At 42.8% G+C, this 23,598-nt stretch overlaps 1 protein-coding gene across 1 annotated transcript in view; it reads left to right on the top strand.

Annotated features, from left to right (window-relative positions):
• Positions 1-16,589: 16,589 nt before the first annotated feature.
• LIPC (lipase C, hepatic type) overlaps positions 16,590-23,598 on the top strand; it is a 76,085-nt gene continuing 69,076 nt past the window's right edge. The window contains exon 1 of the mRNA XM_065411908.1: positions 16,590-16,671. Within this exon, the coding sequence (XP_065267980.1) occupies positions 16,590-16,671 (82 nt within the window). The remainder of the gene's footprint in view (positions 16,672-23,598) is intronic.

Below are 23,598 nucleotides of genomic sequence, written 5' to 3'. Positions count from 1 at the left end.
AATGAAGCAAAGCAGAAACTAAGAGAAGATTCCAATGTTTTCTATAAAAAATTCCCTCTCTCCTAGCAGACTCCAGATTGCTAACACTGGGCTCCACAGATGGAAGTGGGTGTTTCACGGCCATTGAATACTGAAATTTTACTAATCTGTTACAATAGAAACATCTGTGCTAAATTCAGTGTTTAATAGTTTTCCTAATTCCTCATTTCAACCGTAGAACATCAATATCCATAGGACACTAGCACAAAACAGATTGTGAGCATGAATTCAAATCACTTAGTTTCAACAATGACATGTTCCTGCAAGTCACTGCAATAGCTATGGACACCCAGATGGCACCACAGTTCATCAATTTTCTTACGGTTAATCAAAGACTGCAAGTAACAAATAAGTGTTTCACATATTGCCAGTGGACTGCTGGTATTTTTATTTATGCCAACAGAAGTTGACAATTTTTAAAGCATTTTGCAATGCCTTCACTAAATTCCTCCCCACCATTGCTATTACTTTCCAGTACAAATCAATTTCCTAGATACAATTGTCAAGATGTAAAAAAATAATGGGTCATTGAACACTGAACATTACAAACATTCACATATGCTAAAGAAGCCACGCTTCCAATTTGCACACACTAAAATACCGTCCACGTCTCCAAATAGCCATTCCTATCACTTCCAGCCCAAGCAAAAAGGAAAGAATGATGCATATGTTCCATGCATGAGGCCTTCTCATTTGCCATGGGTGAGATCTAGCTGGAATGACAATGGAAAACACGCTAGTGGGGTCCTGACTGGGATGGAAGGGAGTGGTGGTGCTGTCTCCTTAACGTCCTCATGCATAGAATGGGCTATGGTTGGGGAATCATACTTGGCTCCTACCCTCGCAGCCTGACTGCACAATCCCAGTGGGCACTGATGGCTCCCCCCACGAGGCAGGGAGCAGCTTATATTGCTTCTCCTGGACATGGGCTGCCATTCACAGCTGTTTTCTTTCCCCACTTGCCCTTCCCATGGGTACTTGTTTTATTGTGTCTACTGCTCAATTTCCCAGTTTCCCCTGGTTTTTGGCCAGCCCCCTTTTAAGGAGATAAGAAGGATCTTTCCCACATCACAGACTGCCTATTATCGGTGTACGTTTTTCACCTTCAACAGACTGCACAGGAGAAGTTTCTGAGGAGGGGTATTGGACTGTCAAGCTGTCTGGAGTGGTTCATGAAGTTATTTACAAGGTTTAAGCTGGTGAACACACACGAGTTACAGTCTTCGGTTTCAAAAAGTAATAGATCTTGCACATTAAACCAGCTTCTATATGTCCTTTAGGGCTAACCCAACCTAAGCAGCTTGGGGATCCTTGTTTATGCTTAGAAATATTGCCTTCTCCAAATTCCAAGCAGCAGAGTGATAGAGATCTTTCTGATCAGGGATTTTTATTCCCATCTCCCAGAGTTCAAATCATGATGAGACGAGGATTTTTGCACATCCCCTATTCATGGGGTGTGGGGAGCAAACAACAAAATATTTTGTCCACTGATGTTCCACCATAGTCCATTTGGTATCTATTGGCTTTCTTTTGTTGGGCAGGAGATACCACCGCCTGTGGAAAACTAGCATCTCACACCTGGTAAAGCAGTGTTTCTCAAACTGGGGTCGCCGCTTGTGTAGGGAAAGCCCCTGGCGGGCCGGGCCGGTTTGTTTACCTTCCCTGTCCGCAGGTCTGGCCGATCGCAGCTCCCACCGGCCGCGGTCCGCTGCTCCGGGCCAATGGGAGCTGCTGGAAGCGGCGCAGGCCGAGGGACGTACTGGCCGCCGCTTCCAGCAGCTCCCATTGGCCTGCAGCGGCGAACTGCAGCCAGTGGGAGCCGCAATTGGCCGGACCTGCGGACGAGGCAGGTAAACAAACTGGCCCGGCCCGCCAGGGGCTTTCCCTACACAAGCGGCAACCCCAGTTTGAGAAACACTGTGGTAAAGCTTCTCTCCTGACTGTTGGGGTTTCCAGTTTCATAGCAAACACTTTTATAGTTACAAAGCAAATACTTAAACATTATTTTATAACGTAGGATACAGATATAATAAGTGAGATGAATGCATGAAGCAACTCTCAAGCGTTTCATGAAGTCCAAACACATCTCTATAGATCTAATACCTAGTTTAACAATACTATTACAGGTGAGCCAGACTAGTTTCCACCTATGCATTTGTCAATGTTCAGTGAGGTCTAGGGCCCTTGGTATGAACTGACACCTGGTCTGCCAGCATCACATGGACTATTGAGTTATTTGCACCAACTGTATAGCACATGTCCAGTATAGGTTAACTGAGATACTGGGATTTTGAGTTATTGCTGAAGCCCTGGGCACTGGCCAGGTGCAAGCTGGCTGGATCCTTACTCTCCATTACCAGCTTCAATGTCTGGTGCAGAAAGACACTTTTCACCTCATCCCTCGCATGAGGAAAGCAAGGAGGTGGCGGAGAAGAATCTCTCTGGTCTTCCTGGTCCTGATCCTTGGGTAGGATTCACAGGAGGGGGCTAGCTGTACTCCCCTCGTAAGGGCTGCTCTGTCTTCACAGCTGTTAGTTTGCAAACTGCTTTGGAGTTATCCCGGCAGGTAGTTTGTGTGGGATGATGCCACTTGGCAATTTCTCCCCTGGGTTTGTTATGTCGCAGCTAATAGCACTTGCTGCCTTGGCTTTAACTAGACCTCTTTATGAATTATTCAATGCAGTGTCCAGACCAAGTGTGCTATTACACCCAGTGCAGTTGAAATGTAAACGCAGTCTTCATGTAGGTGGTCAATGTGGCCATTTCTTTTCACTCTAATTTTCCTACTTGTATTTAAACTGGAAGATATCTGTGGCTTTAAGAACAGTCCAAGGACAGAGGGCAAAGGGCTCCAAGATACCTGGCCCTGAATTGCAGCTTGCTTAACCAGTTCAGTGTACCCCAATTCTTTAATGTCATGGAATGTGTCTGAGAAGTATCATGCAAAGTACCAATGAAAAGCTCATGACTCAGTGGTTACAATGCAGGTGCAAGCAACTGATGCAGACTTGTGGAGAAACTGAAATTATATTTCTTAAACTGTGTTTGCCAGCTGAGCAGGAGTTACCCCACCCTAGACAAAGGAATGTGTTTTTTCCACCTGGAAATTACTGCCAAAGTACTTAAAAAAACCCAAGGAGAACGTATTTACATATTGCCTAAACAGACCCATCAAGCTAACAAGGGGTGGAGGCAAACCTCACACTCTCGGGGGAGTGGGGGAAGGGGGGAGATTGACACTCACAGATTTAATGTTCATGTAATTACAGCAGAGGGGGCAGGACCTACATAATTTGCATTATCTGCTAAAATGCAAATGTCCCTGTGTCTGGTATGGTTTATAGCTGAGAGAGTGTCAATCTCAGGTCAGACTGTCAGAAAACAGGGCAGACACCCCAAACTGGTGATATATCCTATAATTAGATTTCATCAAACCTGTAACAAATGTGCACTCCTGGACTACATGTCAGTCTTGCCATGGACAGTTCCCTTAAGCTCTCCAGCCCCTCAGACAAACTGGAGTTTATGATGAAAGGCTATTAGAATCAAAATTCACCACACATTAGGTTACTCCCGACCCCAAGGGACAAATCACTTACCCCAGGTCAATGGATACTCTTGATCTCATCAAAGACAACACTGTAGCCAATTTCTCTAGTAAACTAACTAAAGATTTATTAGCTAAGAAAAAGAAATGAAAGTTATTGAGAGGTTAAAGCAGGTAAAATACATTACAGGTGAGTCTAAGTTTGTAGTCTAATCTGCTAGTTCTCCATAAGTCTCTCCGGGGTTGCCCAAAATGGCTTTAGGGACCTCGGTCTTGCATCTGGAACACCCCTGACAGCATCCAAAATAGATCAGAGATACAGGATCATTCCCTTGAATCAGTATTTATAGGCCCCGCTCACAGAAGGCATGCTGACAAGCGTCTTGCCCTATTTACATGCTTCCTTTGATGACGAAGATTAGGAAATGCAGACTGGGACTGTGACTCCTTTGTCGTTTAATGGCCCTTGCTTTTTCATTTACATTTCCAAGGCTCCAATTTCCAATGGGCAAACATAATGTAAACACAATGTGATAGCCAGAAACAATCTTTCATTAGTTTTCATGAAGTTTTACATATTAAGTGAACTCACATCTAAACACTAATATCCATTTGTATTTAGTTAGCCCTAGATCAATGTAAATCAACAAGTTTTAGATGAGTGAAGACAACACTATTAGCATTCCTCTAGATTTCAAGAATTTAGGGCAAATGTAATTATCGGGCATATGCCATGTATATGAATTACCCCTTTTGTTCTATTCTAACAAGTGAATTGGTTTGTACACACTATGATCTTTTACCATTTCTTTGGTTTCTATTAGCATGCGAGTGAATTAGTCTGCTGCCTAGGTTTTAGCTGGCAGCCTGCTAGGCAACGTCACACTCAGCAGGAAACTTCCTTCACCGGTAGACTCCACGTTTCCTTCCTCACAGTTTGAGTGAACTTTATGTAGAGGTAACTCCAGCTGAAGTAACAAACTGTTGGATATTGATCCTAAAGGAGCAGTAAATTAACTTTCCTCTGATTGTTCCAAAGCAAGTGTTTTTGGGGGGGAAATTCAGGAAGTGTAGAGTCACTATCAGATGTTAACCAAGGCCGGTGGAAGTCTGGGGTCTGCAGACAGGCTCATGGATCAAAGGCATTGGACCAGGGCTGCCCCATACATAGACAGAGGACATGCTGGTTGCTGACTGTGGGCATCCCAGGCAGAGAACTACAGTAGCAAAGCTTTGGGCACTTAAGGATTATAGGGTAAGAGGTGACAGCTCTTTACCAGTCTGGATTGCCCCCAGAACATAACACCATCTTTCCTTCCCCCGCCCCATTTAAAGTTAATTTGGTGCTCACAAAAAAGATGCAAAAGTGAAACCTCACAGAATGAGATCCTCAGAATGTGTGTGGCACAGATTCCCTCCCCACCCCCAATCAGCATGCCTAAACACTGCCCTGAAAATAACTACAACACACACTCAGCTATGATTTTGACTCAGCACTAGTGACTGTGCTAAGTGTAGAAGACTTCTGTATAAATGTCTGAAAGCCTTATTAAAAAGTTTGCAATTCTTATGGCTTTGTCCGTTCATCATAGGACAGACAACAGAAATTTGCAGAGCCTGTTACCTTTGCATAAGAAATGGAAATTCTTATTGCCTGCCTTTATAAGAACCAATCCTACTCCCTTTGTACAGGCAAAGCAAACTTTACACAGCTCTTCGATTCAAGTTACAACACGTTTTGGACCCTTAATTTGTAGTATTTGCAAATAAAGCAGCATTGAAAAACCCAGACAACTAGCAACAATCCTTATGAAATACATCCCTTAAAGACCACATCATCCAGAATAACATCTGCAGTAAACAGATTGAACTTTGAAACACTCTTGTTACTTCTCCAAAAATATTAAGGGAGAAAAATGCAGACAGATGACTGCAATATCTGCTGGTACAAATCCCATTAAAAGCCATCACAAAAGTTCCTCATAAATCAAGATTGGGTGCACTGACCAGAACCTTTAAGAAAATCGTGACCTGAACCCAAACTGAAATTGAGGTTCAAAAAGAATGAAACATTTTTAAAAAATTCTTTAAAAAATATCTGTTGCATGCCTCTGCCTAGCTCCAACAGAAACTGCTGAAAATATTTGTATCCAACATTGCAGATTCAGATAGTGCTTCTCTAAACTTTCTGAACAAACTTCTGTGTGCTTAATCCAATTGAACCTCTGAACTTTCAAGATCTTCCATCTCTAAAATAAACTCACTTCCTACCATATAATCTTCTATGAACACAGGAATTGCCAAACTCCATCAGATTGGTGGAGTATCTAGTCCAGTATCCTACCTCCAACAGTGGCTAATAACAGCTGCTTCAGAGAAAGGTGCAAGAATCCCTGAAATAAACAATTATAGGACAACCTGCCCATAGGGAAAGTTTCTAACTAATGGGGTTCAGGAAGAGTTTGAGTTCGTCTTATAAACCCTCATGCTTCAAAATATATTATTCTGCACTTTGGGTTTTGTTTATCATGGCTATTCCTTACCCTTTCATAGATTCCCATTTTCATTGTTCAGAAATATTTTTAGATTTGATGTGTATTTTACCCATTTCTTCTTTGATTTTTGTTGTCTGCTTGGTCTTCTCGTTATTTTATTAAAGACAGTTTCAGATACATTGCCTCTCCAGAGGGATTCAGGTTTTGCTCTCATAAGCGTGGTAACTCCTAAGAGTCACCAACAATCAGCACTTGAATGTTTAATGTCTTTCAATATCCTTTGTTTTGCCACAGTTCTCGGCCTTTTATTTTAAGTGATTTCAAGTGTATCCCTCTTCAAATATGTTGCCTAAATGATCCCTGGTTGTCTTGTTCTGCTGTCTTCTTTATTCAGAGGAACTATAAATCAATTTCTGAAACAAGCCTGCTCTCTATCTAGTATCAGAAACATTTGCCTCCTCCCAAGTGCAGCCAAGGAAAGGGAGGTGAGTAAGCATTGTTGTTTTTACCATGCAGTCATCTCTTTGAGATGTACTTTTATTTGAAGTGAGGGAGGTGAACGAGCAAGGCTGCTTTAAAACAGAAATTGCACTTCTCTTTGCTTAAAACCTTGAAGCTCTGTTCCCAAAAGGAGAAGAAAACAACAAAAACACAAAAATGCCATGCATGAGGCTGGGTTGGGTTGCAGTCTTTCAATTAAATTCTTTATGTATGTTTGAGTAGTTTATTTTACATGCAGTACAATGAAAGGAAAAGACCTTTTGCCTGACTGTGACGGTCCACGCCCCTAAGGTTGCGGGCGGCGTGGACTATCCGCCACCGTCTGTCAACTAGCCCTTTAACCCAGGGCTGTATAGCCTAGTGGCCAAAGTCTATGACGTCCCCTTTGCCTCAAGGGGACGCAGCCTAACGGCAAGAGTCTGGAACCCAGCCCGTGGCTACCGGGCGGTACGGCCTATAGGCCAGAGTCCCCAAAAGCAACCCTCGGGAGGAGGGTAGCGTGGCCTAGCGGCCAGAGTCCCCAAAAGCGACCCTCGGGTGGAGGGTAGCGTGGCCTAGCGGCCAGAGTCCCAAAAGCGACCCTCGGGTGGAGGGTAGCGTGGCCTAGCGGCCAGAGTCCCAAAAGCGACCCTCGGGTGGAGGGTAGCGTGGCCTAGCGGCCAGAGTCCCAAAAGCGACCCTCGGGTGGAGGGTAGCGTGGCCTAGCGGCCAGAGTCCCAAAAGCGACCCTCGGGTGGAGGGTAGCGTGGCCTAGCGGCCAGAGTCCCAAAAGCGACCCTCGGGTGGAGGGTAGCGTGAGGCTTTTTTACCAACTCAGCGGGGGGGTTCCGACCGAAACACGCTGAGATTCCCCGGGGGGGGGGGAGGTACCACTCTGTCACCCTCCCGGGGTCCCTTCCTACCAGAGTCTCCGCTGGGGTCTCCCAGGAGTCGACGGGTACTTGGTGCTCGGCGAGTTCGGTCGTCCCCTGGGTCTCCTCTAAGCACCGGGGCGCCGGCGGGCCGTGGACGGCATCTCTTCCCGGCGTAGCCACCGGCTGTGGCTGGTCCGCCGCAGGAGCTTCCCCGGCAGGTCCTGCGCCTACGGGCTCCACCCCAGACTGAGCCGGTCTCCCTCCCTTTATACTCCTATAGCACTTGGAGCATGCCCAGTCCGCCCAGGGAGGCGGGACTTCCGCTGTCAGTCCCTGGGGCTTAACTCCTTCCGGGTTAAGGCGGGGTTGCCTGGCCCCGCCACACTGACCAAACACAAGGACATGAGTAAGCACAGACTTAATGCACTTTGTCACACACAACAGAAGGCAGTAGACCTGGCAGGCATGCCTGATTCTTACTAGGGGTTCCATGAAATATCTATCATGCTTGTAGGGGCAATAAGTTCCTTAACATGTATGCTTTGCCATGTAGAGTTATGGAAGGCTTCCCCCTCTCCCCAATCTTGACCCTCTATATCATCACTGACCAGGTACTAGGGTTACCATACGTCTGGATTTTCCCGGACATGTCCGGCTTTTTGGTCCTCAAATCCCCGTCCAGGAGGAATTTCCAAAAAGCCAAACATGCATGGACCCCAAGAGCAGCCATCTTGCCCAAGGGGGACATCCCCCAGCAGTCTCCATCCATGGGACTACTATGGAGTTCCAGCCAGATTTTAAAGCCACCTTCTTTTGGCAGCCCCCCCAATACCACCAGCTGCCCTCTTCCCAGCGTAAGTCCCCAACAGAGCACAGCAGCCCCCTCTAAGCAGTGGGATACACGTTGTACTCCACACACACCCTAATGGGGGTTCCATAAAACAGTTATCATAAATATAACCATTAAAACATTGCAAAGCTTATTTTGTCTAAGCCAAATAGAAACTTCTTAATCACCTTACGAGAGATGCACATTACCAAGATGTAAATTTTGACATAACCTCACATATGCATATAGTTGAGTTGTGTGTGCCCCTTTCCAACATGCCTTTTAATGTCACCAAACAGCCAGATCAGAATGGTCACAGGTTGTACAGAAAGATCCAGCAGGCATCCTGAACTTGGAGAATTCCAGCTTCAATAATTCTCTATATGGAAACAGACATCTATGGTATGCCTTAGATCTTCTGCAGTCACTATCTACTAACAAACCCATTGGAAGCTAACTTCCTCTGATAACATGATCCTTCCTTCAACCAGGGGATATAGCCTGTGAATTGAAACAAAGGAATTCCATTTACGAAAATGATCATCTGTTCGCATGGTCAGTGCCAAAGGGCTAACAAGCCAGTAACTGCTGAAGCATAACCAGATCTTTCTATGCCTTTCCTATAAGCTGAAAGCTTGTGTGTGATCTCTGTGCGTTACTGACTACAGTTTAGTAACAAGAGCCAGTCTGCAACCCAATTGAGACAGAGCAGCTCACACAAAGCTGGCAACTCATTTATTGAGTGACCTGTCAAACATGTGGCAGGATTGGCTAAGTTACAATTTAGATAAGAAGCCCTTTTTCTGTGCATCTAATCAGGAAACCTCTACCTCTAAAGTACATTATATTGTAGGAGATCCAGTCTTCTCTTGATGAGTGCGTATTAAAGTTAATTGGAATTACTCATGTACATCAAATGGAGATTAGACCTAGGAAAAAGAAAAAGACCCTGATCACATGTAATGTGAATGGGATAGCCTTGCGAGGGGCCATTGTGAGCAGTGACTTCCCTTAGAAAACAATGGCATCTGTTTTCTATTGACTAATGTACCATAGCATGCAATTTTATGCTACATCAACTTATCTTAAATGCATGCTGTGGAATTTCTCATTCTAATACTGTACAAGTATTCCCAGAGCACTGCTTGGTTTTCTAGCCATTATTGCTTGTATTACTGTCAATGCTGAAGGCAAATTACTAATGCTGCTAGCAAAATATGAATTTGCTTTATATAGCAGAAGTATTACCTGGAAATAGGAGTGTTGCAATAACATGACCATTGACTTCAATATGGAATTTGATGGGGGAGGGTGACACCACACCCACGAGAAAGTGTTAATTGGGCATACTAGTTGTAAATGATACCCCAGTTAGAACTTTTAGACCAAGACAGATATTGCCATGAAGGAATACACACAAGCACAATTTGTTAAAGATATTAAATTGTTTTAATTTCATAGCACCTTCCATCTAATAATCTCCAAACCACTTTTAAACCTCATCTGAATTAAGGCTCAGCATCCTTTGAGGTCAATTGTGTCATCATCTTAATTTTTCAGATGAGGAATGGAGGCCTAGAGAATTTAAGTTACTTGAACAAGGTCACAAAACAAAGCGTAACAAAAGAGAAGAGAACTCAGATCTCCCTTAGGTAGGAGATGAGTCATGATTAGGTTCCTCATACTGAGGAACCAGAGCCACTTCCAGACAAAGCAGAGATCTTTCCATATCTCTAACAATATGTCTGCTTGGTTTTGTCTATTGCCTGTTTTATTGTGCTTGTTTTCTAATGTTCTGGTAGTATTTTTTCCTGTCAGCTTGTTGTGACAGTCTGTACTATTATGTTCACCATTGGGGAACTGAAGAGACAGTTATTCAACAGTCCAGACTGCACCCTGGGTAATGTCACGCTGGTGTAAACTTCTTACTTGGGTTCATTTCCTCTCTACCCATTGTTTTCCCTTGATCCTTTTACCTGTGACATATCTGAAGTATCATGAACGCATGCAGCCACTAACTTTGCGCGAGTTTTTTGGGTGCGACAAAGCTGAAAACACCTTCATGCTTTCTCTTGAGCTACCCTCAGGCTTCTGAGGAACTCCCCATAAACAGCCACAAGCCCTCTGAGGCAGGGTCTGTCTTTTTGGTCGGTGTTTGCACAGTGCCTAGCACAATGAGGGAGGGAGGGAGGTTGTCCATGACAAAGGGCTCCTAGGGACTAAGGTAATACAAATAAATAAGATAGTGGAATTTGCTCCAGGTTTTTGTTTATAAAGCCTAACAAATCAGTTTGTAGTACTAATGTAGGATTCAGATCCATCTGGGCTTCCGAGCTACCAAATGAAAGAAGGTTCTGTAACAAGTAACAGTATGCTGAAGGAGGAAGAGTTCAAAGTAGACATTAGAAAATAGCTTTTAATGGTAAAACCAATTGAACAATTAAATAAACTGTGACCATTGCCTATAATGGATCACCACTGAGAATGCCACACTCAGGGCTGAGACACCTCAAGAACTAGTGCTTTATTCTATCATCAGAGTCACCAAACCAATAACAAAATGAGCTTCTGTAGCACCACATTGGTTAACAAGAAGCAAAATTGCAGATCCATTTAGGCATTCCAGATCCTGGTTCCCATCCAGACAAATTAGTCTAATATAGTGAGAGGTTACTGAAAACCCAATTCACTGTACATGAGGTTCTACCAATCGCAAAGGATGAGATACTTATCCCCAGGTCAATATATATTTAGGATCTTAGCCAAATATCATGCTGTCAGCCAATTCTTAGTAAATTAAAGATTTTATTAATAAAAGAAAAAGAAGAGTTAAATGGTTAACGAATCATATACAAGTGATTGGCAAATCCTCAGATCAGAATTGTAGCACTGATGGTAAATTTTCTAGTTTGCATGAAAGTCTCTCTGGAATCATTCCAACAGGTCAGAATCCAAAGGCAGTTTAGATGTAGAGTCAGTTCAAGTCTTTCCACTCATTTTCCAGGGTATTCCAAGTAACTACTTGGAAGATCTCGGTCCCATGGTTTAAACTTTCCCTGTTCAAAGTTCAGCAGACTAGAGATGCAGAATCAGGCCCAAGGTTTCTCTTTTATAGCTGAAACAGGCTGTCAAGTGTTTTGAGCACCGCATGTGACTGCGGCTCCTTCTTTGTTGAGCACATCCTGACCCATTCATGGAAGTTAACATTCCATTTCCAACGCATCCACAGGTAATCTAATTACACTGATTTACATAAGGGAATTGCTGGTTATTCATTAGGAACAGAGATAGATAAACTGAAGACAATATAGATAATATTACCAGTTTCCTGCAGGGACTCACATCTTTGATCTTCAGGTTAACTGAACACAGTCGCATACATAATATAAAGGCAATTAAGACATGAAAGGGACTTAGCATCTATACACTAATTTATTTACATTGGTAAACTAACACGATATAGATAGATAGGCAAACATTTATCATCTCCCTTGATTCCTACTACTAATGAATGGGTTAGTGATTGCTGGTCTGCTTACATCTCTTTGATATTCACACACATGAATTGTACTGATTACAACTGCAATGCCTGTTGTTAAATTATGGGTCATACACAGGGGTTAGCTGGTTTGCCAGCATAACTAACTACTAAGTGTTGCAATCCCAAAATGATCACCATGTGATCAGAAACAGGTTAGATGAGTGAGAATGATAGGAGCAATCATGCAAATTAAGAGTTTGAGACAATAGAGTGGAAAAAACACCATTATGGGTCATCCTATCTATTTTTCTAATCTTTCAGCTTCTGGTTTCAGCTATTCTATCCTATGCAGATAGTTCTGGAGTTCTTATTAAAGCATTTTCTCTCTATTTGCTATTTCTAAACAGCAAACCCTTGCAAACAAAGTATAGCAGAGAGTTTACAAAATAGTCTTTAGAGCACACCAAGTCTACTTAACCATTCTGACAATATAGTTCCTGTGACCCTTACATTCTCATTAATGAGGTCCTCCAAGTCTTGGGGAAATGGGGAACTTCCACTTGAATCATATGCCTTTGCTTTTAGCTCCACTTTTCGTAATTTAAGAGGATGTCCCAGTTCTGATTTGTAAAGGAACCCATGAGATGTTGGAGAAATGCAGGATTTGAAGGCTGAATAGTTTACAGAACTGTAGAAACATTTTTCCAGTTTCAGAGTAGCAGCCGTGTTAGTCTGTATCCGCAAAAAGAACAGGAGTACTTGTGGCACCTTAGAGACTAACGAATTTGAGCTTATGCTCAAATAAATTTGTTAGTCTCTAAGGTGCCACAAATACTCCTGTTCATTTTTCCAGTTGAGATTCAGGAGCAAATGCTCATTACATTTTTTTCCCCTCAGGTGGGAGGAACTTCTGAAGTTGTCTTGGTTTTTTGAAGATCCATATTTTTGTGCAGCTGTAATCTCCAGGTGACATCAGTTAGCCAATGTCCTGACCACCTAAGTAGTCCTCCCAACTAGCGCTGTGTGAAGCTTTCATAACAAAAGGAAAGAACTGATTAAAAGTAGCCAGTTTGGGATTTCAGTGTGCCCGTGGAACTCAGGATGGTTTTCACATAAGAGTTACCACAGCTCCCACACCTGTTAATGAACTTGGAGAGAGATTTGAACACATCTGACTGAATTGTGATTTTGGGTGGAAAAAACTGAATTTATACAGTCATATTTGTGCTTTGCTGTGAGGACTTTTTGTTTTGCTTGAATGGGAAACTCAAAAGGAAGCCTCAAGGGACTACGAACTCCCATGAAGTGCCAAGTGAAAAAAGTTCATTTGAAGTTCTGTAAAGGGAGAATTTGGTTCACAAAACTCCATTCCCAACACCTGCCAGCACAGGTGATGAGATACCAAGATGAGGAATGAAACATAAGTAGCTACACAGTGGGGTAAAGATTAATCCAATGGCATTAGGCAGGCTCACCTGCAACATCCAGATCATCTCCCACTCCATAAATCTCATGTGAGGGGATTTTTTAGGAAAGCCACATCAGGCTCCACTCAGAGATCAACCCAACAGTAGGGTTACCATATTTCAGCAAGCAAAAAAGAGGATGGGAGGAGCCCCGCCCCAGTCCTGCCCTAGCCCCACCCCAGTCCTGCCCTAGCCCCGCCCCTGCCCCTTCCACTCCCTCCCACTTCCCGCCCCCCTCAGGACCCCCAACCCTCCCCCTGCTCCTTGTCCCCTGACTGCCCCCTCCTGGGACCCCTGCCCCTAACTGCCCCCCAGGACTCCACCCCCTACCTAAGCCTCCCTGCTCCTTGTTCCCTGACTGCCCCCTCCTGAGACCCTCCCCCCATCCTAACTGGCCCCCTAGGACCTTACCCCCTACCTGCCCCCTGACTGCCCCAACCCTTATCCACACCCCCACACCCAGTCAGACCCCCGGGACTCCCACGCCCCATCCAACCACTCCCCACCCCCTGACAGCCCCCCCCAGAACTCCCGACCCATCTAAACCCCTCTGCTCCCTGTCCCCTGACTGCTCCGATCCCTCTCCCCACCCCTGCCAGCCCCCCACTCCTTGTCCCCTGACTACCCCTCCTGGGACCCCTGCTCCTAACTGCCCTCCGGAACCCCACCCCCTACCTAAGCCTCCCTGTTCCTTGTCCCCTAACTGCCCCCTCCTGAGACCCCCCCCACCCTAACTGCCCCCCCCCAGGATCCTACCCCCTACCTGTACCCTGACTGCCCAAAACCTTATCCACACCCCCACCCCCAGAAAGCCCTCCCCCCCAAATGCCTGACCCCCCCCCGTCTCTTGACTGCTCCCTCCAGAACCTCCCTGCCCCTTCTCCGACCCCCTGGCCCCCTTACTCTGCCGCTCAGACCAGCGTGCCGGAGAGGAGGAGCAGGGGGAGGAGCTCCAGACTGCCGGTGCGAACGGCCGGCTGGTGATCTGCGAATGCAGGGAGGGAGGGAGTGCTCTCAGTTGCAGGGGAGAGGAGGGGGAAGTGGAGGAGGGGTTCTCTCTGGCTGTCGGAGCCCCATGTAAGTGGCACCATCCGTCCGGCTGCCCTGTCAGCAGCGCGTGCTCTGCAGGGGGGGGGGGGGGAAGTCCGGACATTTACAAATTCCCCCCAGACGCTATTTTTAACTGTAAAAGCCGGACATGTCCGGGGGAATCCGGACGAATGGTAACCCTACCCAACAGTGTTTAATTGCCTTAGCCCAAGCAGAGGGCCTGCCTCCAAATCTGGTGGTTCCCCTAAGATCTACTGAGGTCCTGTGCCTCTTCCTCACCTCAGCTTCATTGGAGGGGGACTAATAGGGATTCCCCCAGCTGTGGCTGCTCTTGGGACACCCCGGAAGGTCTCTAGGAAATCCAGGACAGTTGGGGGCTGTATTCATGTCTCTGGGGAATCTCCTTGGGGCTAAGCAACCCTTTGTCCTTGGCTGCTCAATTTCCAAGAAGTCTACGGGCAGACAGCTGAGCCCCCCACTTCCCTAATAGTGTAGGAGCCTAGCTTAAAAGCTTTTTTTTTTTTCTTAACAAATTTTGTAGAGACCTACTAATATTTCAGAAAAACAAAGTGATCTTCAGTGACCTTTTGAAGTTTATAATAGAAATGCTCAAAATTTTAGTTAAACCAGGATGATAGGAACCATGAAGTCAAGCTATATGTAAAGTGGTGCACTGGATCAGCTGGTTAAAACACTCCCGTAGTCAGCAAGGTTTCTTCCTTGAGGTAAAAACAACGAGGAGTCCTTGTGGCACCTTAGAGACTAACAAATTTATTTGGGCCTAAGCTTTCGTGGGCTAGAACCCACTTCATCAGATGCATGGAGTGGAAAATGCAGGAGCAGGTATAAATACATGAAAAGATGTGATTTGCCTTACGACGTCTGAGGTCAGTCTAACGGGACAATTCAATTGACAGCAGGATACCAAGGGAAGAAAAATAACTTTTGACGTGGTAATGAGAGTGGCCCATTTCAGATAGTTGACAAGAAGGTGTGAGTAACAGTAGGAAGAAATTAGTATTGGGGAAATTAGGTTTAGGGTTTGTAATGACCCAACCACTCCCAGTCTTTATTCAGACCATGCATCTGATGAAGTGGGTTCTAGACCACGAAAGCTTATGCCCAAATAAATTTGTTAGTCTCTAAGGTGCCACAAGGATTCCTCGTTGTTTTTGCTGATACAGACTAACACGGCTACTCCTCCTTGAGGTAGTAATCTTTGCGTTCTGGAGTGAGTTTGTTACAACAAAGTAGTGCCTTATCCCAAAAGTAGTTCCAGTGAACTTTGTGGGACTGCATTTAATATAAGGCACTACTCTACTAGAGAAAGGGTGTCAGAATCTGTCCCTAGGAGGAACTCTATCACCTCAAAACAGTCTTTAATAAAAAAAAATAGCTTGCTACATTCCCTCCAAGTGCCTGACTGGGCCCTCAGCACTACACCTCACACATGACCAGGGCAGAAATAAGCAGTGCTCCCAGCCTACTTGACAAGGCCTCTTCACTCTGTCACAGCACAAATACAGTACACACCTTTATAGCGAAATTCGTACACATCACAATTATTAACCACCTGCTCTGATTTCCAGTAGACAATGTACCATAGAAACAATGACTTTTCTTTGAAGTCACCCCTACACTTACTGCAGTTATTGTTATTAGTGGAGGGAAATGTCAGTTAATTGTGCTTTATTAATGAATTTCTCACACAAAATAAAAATCTGTCTGCTTACTTTAAACTAAAAAACATTTTCTTCTTGTACAAGAGCAGTTATCTATTATAGCACTGAAGTTAGCAAAACTGTTTATTAAGTGAGGCATTTCAGCATATCACATTAATTCCCCACCACCACCACCCTACCGGCTCCCCTCTACACACACAAACCCCAACTTAGATGTCTCTAGGTTTGTGAACTATTTAGATTAGTCTTCTTTTCCTTTAGTCATTTTGCAATATGTTCAGACTGAGCCAACCAACTTTGAGCTAACTACCCACGACCTTCAGCTGCGTTTCAGAACAGAATATTCACCCTCATTGTGATCTGTTCAAAACTGAGCACTGCTGAATAAGGTAGGGATCCAGCTCTAAATTTATTTTCTGCCAAAAGCAACATAAAATGAAAACGTATTTGGATGAAAGTAAATTCAGTTCACATTAGAGTGAGGCACAGAAGGAAAATATTGGAACAGTGAACAGAACACTTAAAGGTTAAAGGTTAACGATTAATGGGTAACCATTTCTTCCAAAGTATTGATAATCTTCTATGTCTCTTTGGCAGCAGAAAATTAGTAGTGAAAGCCTCAGTGTTCGTGTGGAAAGAGAAGAAATGAGAAGTTTCCGATTTCTCTCACTTTTTTTGCTTTTCTTCATCTTTACTCAAGCAAATACACATGGAGGGAAGAAAAAAGGTAATATACTGGCTAATGTAACTAGCAATCATGATTTTTGTTTCAAAGTTTGTGCTATAAAGATTGAGATACTGAATCTTTGGGACTCAGCATGCTTTTTTGAACATTATGTTCTCTTAATCAAATGCATGGCCATTAAAATGACATTTATAAGAAAATGTAGCTGTTTTTAAATGAGAGGAAACCATTCTCAAAGAATGTAGCTGCAAGTTAATCTGACCTCTAAGATGTTTGTTGACAGTTATGTTAAAAAAATGTATTTGTTTGAAAACTCTCTTGAACCAATAGTGGAATCTGCTCTGGGAAAGAATATTTTCTAAAACAGGAGAAAAGGTCTCCAGAAATTTTACAAATTGCTTCATTAATTTATTTATTGGTGTAGTGTCGTTGGAGTGAAAGTAGTATATCTTTGAAATCTTGTGCCGGAGGAGTTGTGCGTAGAATCATTAAGTTGTTGCACCCCCATTTTCCATGGTATTGTGCCACTTTATGTCAGAGTATCCCTTTGATTATTGAAATATGACAACCACAAAACTGTAGTACTAAACCTCTCTAATTTGTCAAAGTTAATTTCATATTCAACCTTGTAAACCATACATACTAAGTAGCAGTTTTCCTTCTTATCTAAGGTTATTTCCAATACTTTAAATCTGGAGGGGATAATATAGTATCATCCCTAGACTGAGGTGAGATGTAGAGTTGTACATCTGCAGTAGAAGTATGTCCTTTGTTGGTAGCTGTGTAAGGTTTTATGATATAACAATTCTATTAACTATTTCCCATCAGAGGATACTATATACATCACTTGCACAGTGATTTCAATTTGGGGGCAAGGGGGTTCTGCATCCCAAGTTTCACTTTGTGTTTCAGGTCTTACACGACAAAAACTTGAAGAAAAACCTCAGTCAAAACCAGTTTCACTCAAAACTATAATCTCTTCCAGGTTCACACACAGCTGGGCCCACAGGTACTTGAAAGGCTGACAACTCTTAGCAAAACGTTGACAGGCCTACACCGAGTTTCAAATTTTTAATAGAACTCAGATGGAGATTTGTTTGTAATGTAAGCTTTACCCATCTCCGTTCAAAACCTTGTGTGTTAAAAGTTCAGGTCATTCATCAAAAACATGACAGCAGGTTACTGTACCCCAGTTCCTCTAAGGTCAGAAGGCTCACTTGATGCCAGTGCCTACTCTCCCTCCCTTACCATCTCTGGCACCTTTCATAGCATTCCTTTTTGTAATCTAGGCACAATTATGTCAATGGACTCCACTTGTTTGCTCTTTGCTTCCCTAGCTTAGAACCTACCTAGGCTTCCAAGAAGCACGTTAAGCATGTGTCCCATTAGCGTTAGCGGGCACATCCACATTAGTCTCTTTTTTAAATGAGATACTGTTGATTTAAGAAACAAGAATAGGTAAAGCTAAGAAATATATTTTTTTTTAAAAAAGAAAATCTGCTCTGTTCTCATCTGCACAGAACATGGCTAGAATGGTCTGCACAGCTTAGTTACAAAGGTTAAAATCTGGTTGCAGCAGCCTTGCATACCAGAGTCAGATTCTTGTCTCACATCAGCTTTATACCACTATAACTCTTGACCTCAATGGAGTTATTCAAGTAATAACCATTATTCTTCTTCTTAAGGATTAAAAAAAAAAATCAAAGTGTGTAAAGTAGTCTAAGTTTCAGGTTTGAAATACATAGAATGACACTCCTTTCAACTGGATTTGAATTTGTAGTTAGGTTAGACTTGGCCCCTCACCCTTTCAAAGCAGGGAAATTAAGCACCGGCTAGTTTATTGTGTGAGGGTATTTAGGATGGGAAGACACTAGCAGATGTCATTTACTTCAGTGGGATTTGTGGGTCACTGTTGCCTCAGAACAGTCAGGCTCTTTAATTTAGGACATCTAAATATGGATTTAGGAGTTAAACTAAGTACCCACATTTGAAAATTTTGGTCCAAGGATTGGTCTGACTGGTCTCTGCTTGGATGTTGAAGATCCAGATCCCATTACATTCCTTGAGTCCTCTGCCAAAATTCCCCAGCCCCCCCCCCCCCATTGTTGGAGAACGTGCTATACATTTGCTGGCTGCTGCCCTCTACACCATCGGTGGCTGCATTTCATTAGAGATACTGTATAGACATACAGCAGCAACGTCCTTTGGAATTAAGAGTTCTATCACCTAAAAAGTTACTCCTTCTTTGAGGGTTTCATTGAAGATTTTCAAGATCTGGCTAACCGCAAAAGTGAAACTGCAGACATCAATCTTTCCCATCGAAATCCAAAATATAACTTCAGTCCAATTAATTAAAGACCTTTTTCTTTTGTTCATGGAAATACCCAATACTAGGGTCTAGAACAAAGAACTAGCATGCATCAAACAAGCTTCAATGTTTTCTTCTAATGCAAATGACTGAACATCTTAATGAGGGGCTTACGTTCACCAGCAGAAGAAAACATAATAGGTATTCACTTGACTTGTGCATTACTTTCCTTTTCCTGCTACTATTCACACAGTAGCGATCACTTACATCACACTAAAAAAACTGGAACAAAGTACATTTTCTTGATAATGCAGTAGTGCATCTACACAGCACTGCAGAAATGTTGTTAATGGTTTGTGGTTTTCTTCATTCCTTTCAGAGTAGAAGAGGTGATATCATTTTAATGGGAAATGTCAATAGATACATTTATTATTAATTATTTTCTGCAATGCTTGTTGTTGTTTACCACTGGCTTATCTGGCATATTTTGTCATATAAGAGCTATGCTGAATCTACTTGAAGTTTCAAGGGTAATAGTGGGGTTTCATTAACTACATTAATAATGCAGTTTTCAACTTTATGTTGCTCAGCAGAGTAGCCTTAGTGTAGTGACCTCTTTTCCTACGTATTAGCTACAGCTAAGAATGGTTTGCTGAAGCTAAGTCAGGCTTCATATGTAGTCAGAGCACGTGGCAGTATTTGGATGGGCCAGCAGCCACTTCCAAGCAGCATGCATAAGATTTCCTAGCAGAATAAGCAATAACTGGCAAGAGAGACAAAAGGGGCCATGTATCTGCACATGCCAAGCCTGGGTGATAAAATTCATTACTTTGGCAACGGGCCAAACTGAATTATGATCCTCTTCAGATAGATGTGGAAAACAAACCTTACACTGTTCTCCTTTAAAAACAATTTACTGAAGAATTTCCCTCTAAAATGGTTTACTCAACAAAGCATTTGTGAAAAACAAAGGCAGTTTACACAGTTATGAACTCTTACTTGTTAATTACTCTGATTTCATAAAAGTTGCTCCAGTTCTTACCCGTTCATGTGCTGTAACTTCCCTGAAAGTGTTAACTTGTAGAAGACTAATTTCCTTCATAAGCACCTAGCAACAGTCTCATGACCTCACATTATAATCAGCCAATGAAAGTTTATTCTGGTAAAGCAATGCATGTAGGATGACATGCTTCACGGTCTTGGCAGTTGGATGTATGGCAACCTGACAGCACGTGCCCATGCGCGCACACACACACACACACACACTTCAAGTTGCTTGTGCAGTTTCAATTACATTCAGTTGAATTAGTATTTTACCAGTAACACAAAATAGATTTTACTTTTCTAATTGGCCTCCAGATTCAGATACAACTACATCAAGTGCAACATACAGTAAATACCAAAAAGGATGTGACAAAGAGGAACCCAATTGAAACTGATTATGAATGGAGACGCTATTCATACATACAGCTCTCTGTAACAAATTAAGCCACCTTGCACCACATATTGCAAATCCAAATTTGGATTTGCACTAGAGCAGTCCTATGACTTACTACTATTCAAGAATTTGATTCTCTCACTCTTACTCCCATGGCATACTACCTTACTCTGCAGCTGAAGTTACTGGGACCACTCACAGAGTAAGGTATTATACAATGGGAGTAATGTTGTCAGAATAAGGCTCCAAGGCAGCAAACAGACTCCTATTTCCAGTCATTGTAGCTTTGGAGTAGACAGACTCCCACAAGGCTCTGCTTCCATGGCATGTTATCCCACACGTTCTTTGCTAAGCAAATATATAAAAACAGAGCCTGAGATTAGATTGGTCATTTTCATACATCTGTATATTAAATCATTTACCCATAGTTCTCTTATTTCAGGGTCAAATGTTCTGTAGCGTGCCATGAGTGATTTATTCCCTATTTCAAGTGCCACTGCTCTACCATTGGGTAATGAGGGGTCATGAGGCATGTTGGAGGACATCAATTAATGTTTAACTCTGTGTTCATAACTCCTCATTTCCAAAGACCACTCAATTAGGAGCCCAGTCAAATGTAAACTTGTCCTCTTCAATCACTTACAATAAATGCTGGCTATAAAAAACAGTCCAGATGAATTCTGATTTACCAGGATGTCCACGTTAATAAATGTTAGCAATTACTTAAACTTCAGACACTGTTCAGGAACAAACCCTATTTGCCTGGAAACTTTAAAATGTTTCTTTATAGATACACTAATGTTTATATTTTACAGGACACACACCATGGTAAAGTGTGGTATTACATTTACTTGCACCATGGTAAGATGTGGTATTACCAAGAGGTGGGTGTTGTTTTGGTTTGATCTCATCTCTAGTTCGTGATTTTCTGATTTGAGAATGAGAAGCAGCTGGTAGTTTTAATTTTTATGTAACTAAATTTTAACCTAGGGCAATAGCTCTCGAACCCTCAGGGAGTTTCTGTATTCACTACATATCAAATACATAAAATATTGTGTGTTATATCAGCAATATTTCCACTACAGAGCTTACATTGTACTGATGAAATATCTTTAAACCATTTGAGAATGGACTGTGTCTAGGATTGTTACTGTTATTTGGGGAAATGCTTGAGAAGTACTGCATTTCACACCACTGATTACAACCTCTGTAGTGATATATTGTTTATTACAGATATGGGGAAATAAATACAAATATGAACTGATGTTTGTAAGACATCTTGAGGGAAGCTTAACCTCCAGCTTATCTCAGATACTTGATTTGTAAACTATGTATCTTTGCTAAATTGTATTATGCAAGAATCTAAGGGCCTTTCCATGTTTATTCAACCAAAGTTCTTAGGAGCGATTTAAACCCCATTTAAAAATGACTAGTCCTAGACTCCAACCCAAGTGCTCTCCCCTGGAAGTTCACTAGGGAAAGTGGTTACCAAACCTTTTTCAGGCAACTGAAATATAACAAAGACTAATCTTGGCTAAATCAACCAGTTCCTATTCAAATGTGTATGTCTAACCTACAACAGAGTTCCATAGCTATGAATCCCAGTTTCACAAGTGCATACAATTAAGAGAGCTGGCTAGCAGTAGCTTATCTGGACCCAGAACAGAGGCTCACCACTGAGAGCTAAATTGTCACAGCCTTTACTCAGCCATGCAGGGGAGTAAGGTCTCCTCTGTTTAACTGGCTTAGATTGTAACACCAGCTGCAGAGGGGAAGATGGTGCTGCTTCGCTGATGAGGTTTGACTTTGGCTCAACCCACCTCACCCCCCAAGTAGATGAAAAGGTGCAGTGGGAGCAGTAAACTGGTCTGTGAAAAGGATAAAGTACCTTCCACCCAAGCACAAGGGAGGAATTGTAACCCAACCAATTCATTCTCTGGTCTGCTCCTGGGATGGTGCAGCCATGAGGTTGTAGGAAGGTTGTAAAATGGCCATCTAAACCTAAAGTAGAGAAGGGAGCTTAGATTATCAGTCTCACAAGTCTTAAGCGCCAATATACATACCAGCAACTGGGGAGCAGCTGCAGTGGAATACTGCACTGAGAGCCAGCTGGCTCATCACCCAGTAATTTATTGTGCTCCATCTCCATCATGCTTACCTTCTGCTTACTGGGCAATAGAAATTGAAAACGACATCATTATTCAAGCTTGTTCTTTTAACAGAGAACAGTTTTTTTGTAAGGAAAATAATAGATTGGAATTTTCTTAGCAAATGAGATCAAAGTCATGACAGCTGAGGAATTAACAAGAGGTGCTGCATGGGAAATCCTAGGCGACTGATGAGGTTTTTAATGTATGCAATGTAAGATGTGCACACGTGTGTGGTATTGAACTTTTGTGCTTCCTTTAGTTACTAAGGGTGCAGTTTTGCCATCTTTACTGGTACTGAGTAGTAGTACTTTTTAAATAAAGTAGTCCAACTGAAACTCATAGGACTACTTGTGCAGAAAGGTACTACTCAAAGGCAGAATTTGAGCCCTAGATTTTAGGGTTATCTTTACAAAAATAGTGTTCCAAACAGTCTACAGTTGACCTGTACATGTTGTTCACTTGGGCAAGACAAGGTCAACAAGAAAGAAATGAAACCCCATGTGCACTGTACAATGCTCACAAATAAGGACGTTTCAAATTCAGTCAAGGATACGGAGCATACAGAGTTTACTGAATGAAAGAAGTTTTGCTCTCTGTGAGCTAAATTCTAGCACTTAGCCATAGCTCCGCACTGGTGGACTAGTGGATCTACCTTAGGGTGATTGGACAGCAAGTGTGAAAAAAAATCAGGATGTGGGGGAGGGTGGTAATAGGCACCTATATAAGGAAAAGCCCTGAATATCAGGACCGTCCCTACAAAATTGGGACATCTGGTCACCCTAAGCTAAGGGGAGCACAGGGTGGCTTTCAGAATACCTCCTAGTGCACAGAAGCATATAGGTATGATATACCCTTTCAAGAAGGGTGACATAATCCTCTCCTTAAATTTATTGCAACAGAACCATTTCCAAAAAGAAACATGACCCCCCCACACTATGGAGTCAATGTTGTGAGGAACGGAGTACCTCACCACCCATAGATATGGTAGTATCCTTTGCAGAAATAAATAAAATAAAAAAAGCATGACTTGGTTGTAACAACTATAAAGGAGATTCTTAAGTGAAGCCGCTGGA

This window comes from Emys orbicularis, chromosome 10, assembly GCF_028017835.1.
Source record: "Emys orbicularis isolate rEmyOrb1 chromosome 10, rEmyOrb1.hap1, whole genome shotgun sequence".
Taxonomy (NCBI): Eukaryota; Metazoa; Chordata; order Testudines; family Emydidae; genus Emys; species Emys orbicularis.
This window is presented reverse-complemented; position numbering and strand designations above follow the sequence as displayed.